Consider the following 1886-nt stretch of genomic DNA (forward strand, 5'->3'; position numbering starts at 1 on the left):
TACACACACATACGCCCCACAGCAGCACCCTTTTCCTTCTAACCACTTCACACTGCCTAGGGAACACCACCTTTGAACAGACTCACACATAGCCCTAACCCCAGCTGATTTGTTAAGTTTGCTCTGTAGTGTGGAAAACAAATGTAAACAATATGTACATGAAAGCACTGAAACAATACAATAAGCAGGGATAAAAAATTTAAATATAATGTCCATGATACTTTTATGAAGGGTATAAAGCCTTACACCTGCCAATTGATACTTTGGGTGCTCCACAAATACTTGTAGTTATACCTTGTCAAGTTTTCTTTGCTTCTTGTCCAGAGCAGCAGCAGGCAGCATTAGACCTCTCAACATCCAACCATGAGATCTTCAATCTCATTCTGCAGCCTGTGTTTGGTCTTCTCCAGAGAGGAACACTTAGCGTTCACTGCTTCAACAGCCTCCTCAGCATCCTGCAGACGCTGAGCCAGCTTTTTCCTTTAGAAATTGATCATTCAAATATTTTAACAATCCTGGAAGTGTTTCTTTTGGATATATTATAAGTAGTACAACTAATGACTGGCTGCTCGATCATCCAACAGACAAACTTTTTGTTCGTCTTACATTTTAGTAGGAATATAACACAAACAAAAAGCTGATCTGCTAGACGAAATAAATTGTCTCTTTAGTTACTACATATCAAATAATGAATTAGGATCTCAAAATGTCTTACTTTGCTTCCTCCAGTTCCTCGGTTCTCTGGATGGCGTCAGTTTCGTACTTAGTTCTCCACTGAGCTACCTCAGAGTTGGCCTTGGACATGCCTCGTTGTAATTCACACTTGGCCTCCTGCTCCTCCTCATACTGCTCCCTGAGCAGATCACAGTCATGTCGAGAAGACTGCACTGCATGGGCTAAAGCATTCTTTGCCTGTGGAAAAAAACCAAGATGAATGAGCAACACTGTCATGTGCTTTTGTTGAAACTTTCTGTAACCAAGGCCTGAAACGTATGTTCACCTTGGTCTCCTCTTCTAGTTGTCGCTTGAGGTCATCAATCTGCTGGGTGTAGGACATTTTGCCTCTTGTCAGTTGTGATACCAGAGAGTCCTTCTCTTCTAGCTGCCTCGTGATCTCACCTTGAATTAGCAAATGCATGTTTGTTATTGTCCAAACAAACCATGTATAGTATAGATGTTGATAGTGCAACACATCTTATCTGGTTTTCTTAGTAGACACGATTATTTTATATTTATTTTTAACGGGAAAATTGTCTTATTATTTATCAAATACAGCAGTTAGTTATGAAGCAAACAAATATACCATTTTCTGTTTGAAGTTTAGCTTTCTGCATGTTGAAATCATTAATGCAGCGATGAGCCTCTTCATATTTGGTCTTGTATTCATTCATCTGATCTTCCACTGTCCTGCATGTCTTCTCCAGATTTGTCTACATTTAAAATAAACATTTGAAATTATACCCCAAATGTCCTCATATCTGCATGTGAAAAGTATTTAGAAGTTGTGTATTAGTTTAGCCAACCTTTGTCTTCACAATGTGTTCCATATTGGAGACCACATCATCCAGCTCCAGTCTGAGCTCACTCTTCTCCTTCTCCAGTTTCTGCTTGACTCTCTGCAGGTTGTCTATCTGCTCTCCCAGATCAGCCACACTGTCAGCTTGTTTCTTCCTGAGTGTGGCAGCAGTGGATTCATGCTGCAGAGTAGCCTCTTCAAGGTCTCTGCGGAGTTTCTGGAACTCGGCCTCTCTCTTCTTGTTCATCTCAATCTGGGCAGATGTTGCTCCACCAGCTTCCTCCAGCCTCTCACTGATCTCCTCCAGCTCTCTGGCCAACTCGGCTCTCTGCTTTTCCACCTTAGCTCGAGCAGCTCGCTCTGCTTCAAG

The 1886-nt window shown here is 41.6% G+C and overlaps 1 protein-coding gene across 1 annotated transcript; it reads right to left on the reverse strand.

Moving 5' to 3' along the window:
* Window positions 1-994: 994 nt before the first annotated feature.
* On the reverse strand, window positions 995-1880 carry LOC104942665 (myosin heavy chain, skeletal muscle-like; the record flags this gene model as incomplete). Its single annotated transcript, XM_010767917.1, has 3 exons — window positions 1524-1880; window positions 1304-1430; window positions 995-1119 (listed from the first exon to the last, which is right to left on the reverse strand). Coding segments are annotated over exons 1-3 (492 nt in total), but the record flags the coding sequence as incomplete, so codon positions are not given.
* Between the last annotated feature and the right edge of the window lie 6 nt (window positions 1881-1886).

This window comes from Notothenia coriiceps, unplaced genomic scaffold (assembly GCF_000735185.1).
Source record: "Notothenia coriiceps isolate Sejong01 unplaced genomic scaffold, NC01 NC01_scaffold00004877, whole genome shotgun sequence".
NCBI classification, from domain to species: Eukaryota; Metazoa; Chordata; class Actinopteri; order Perciformes; family Nototheniidae; genus Notothenia; species Notothenia coriiceps.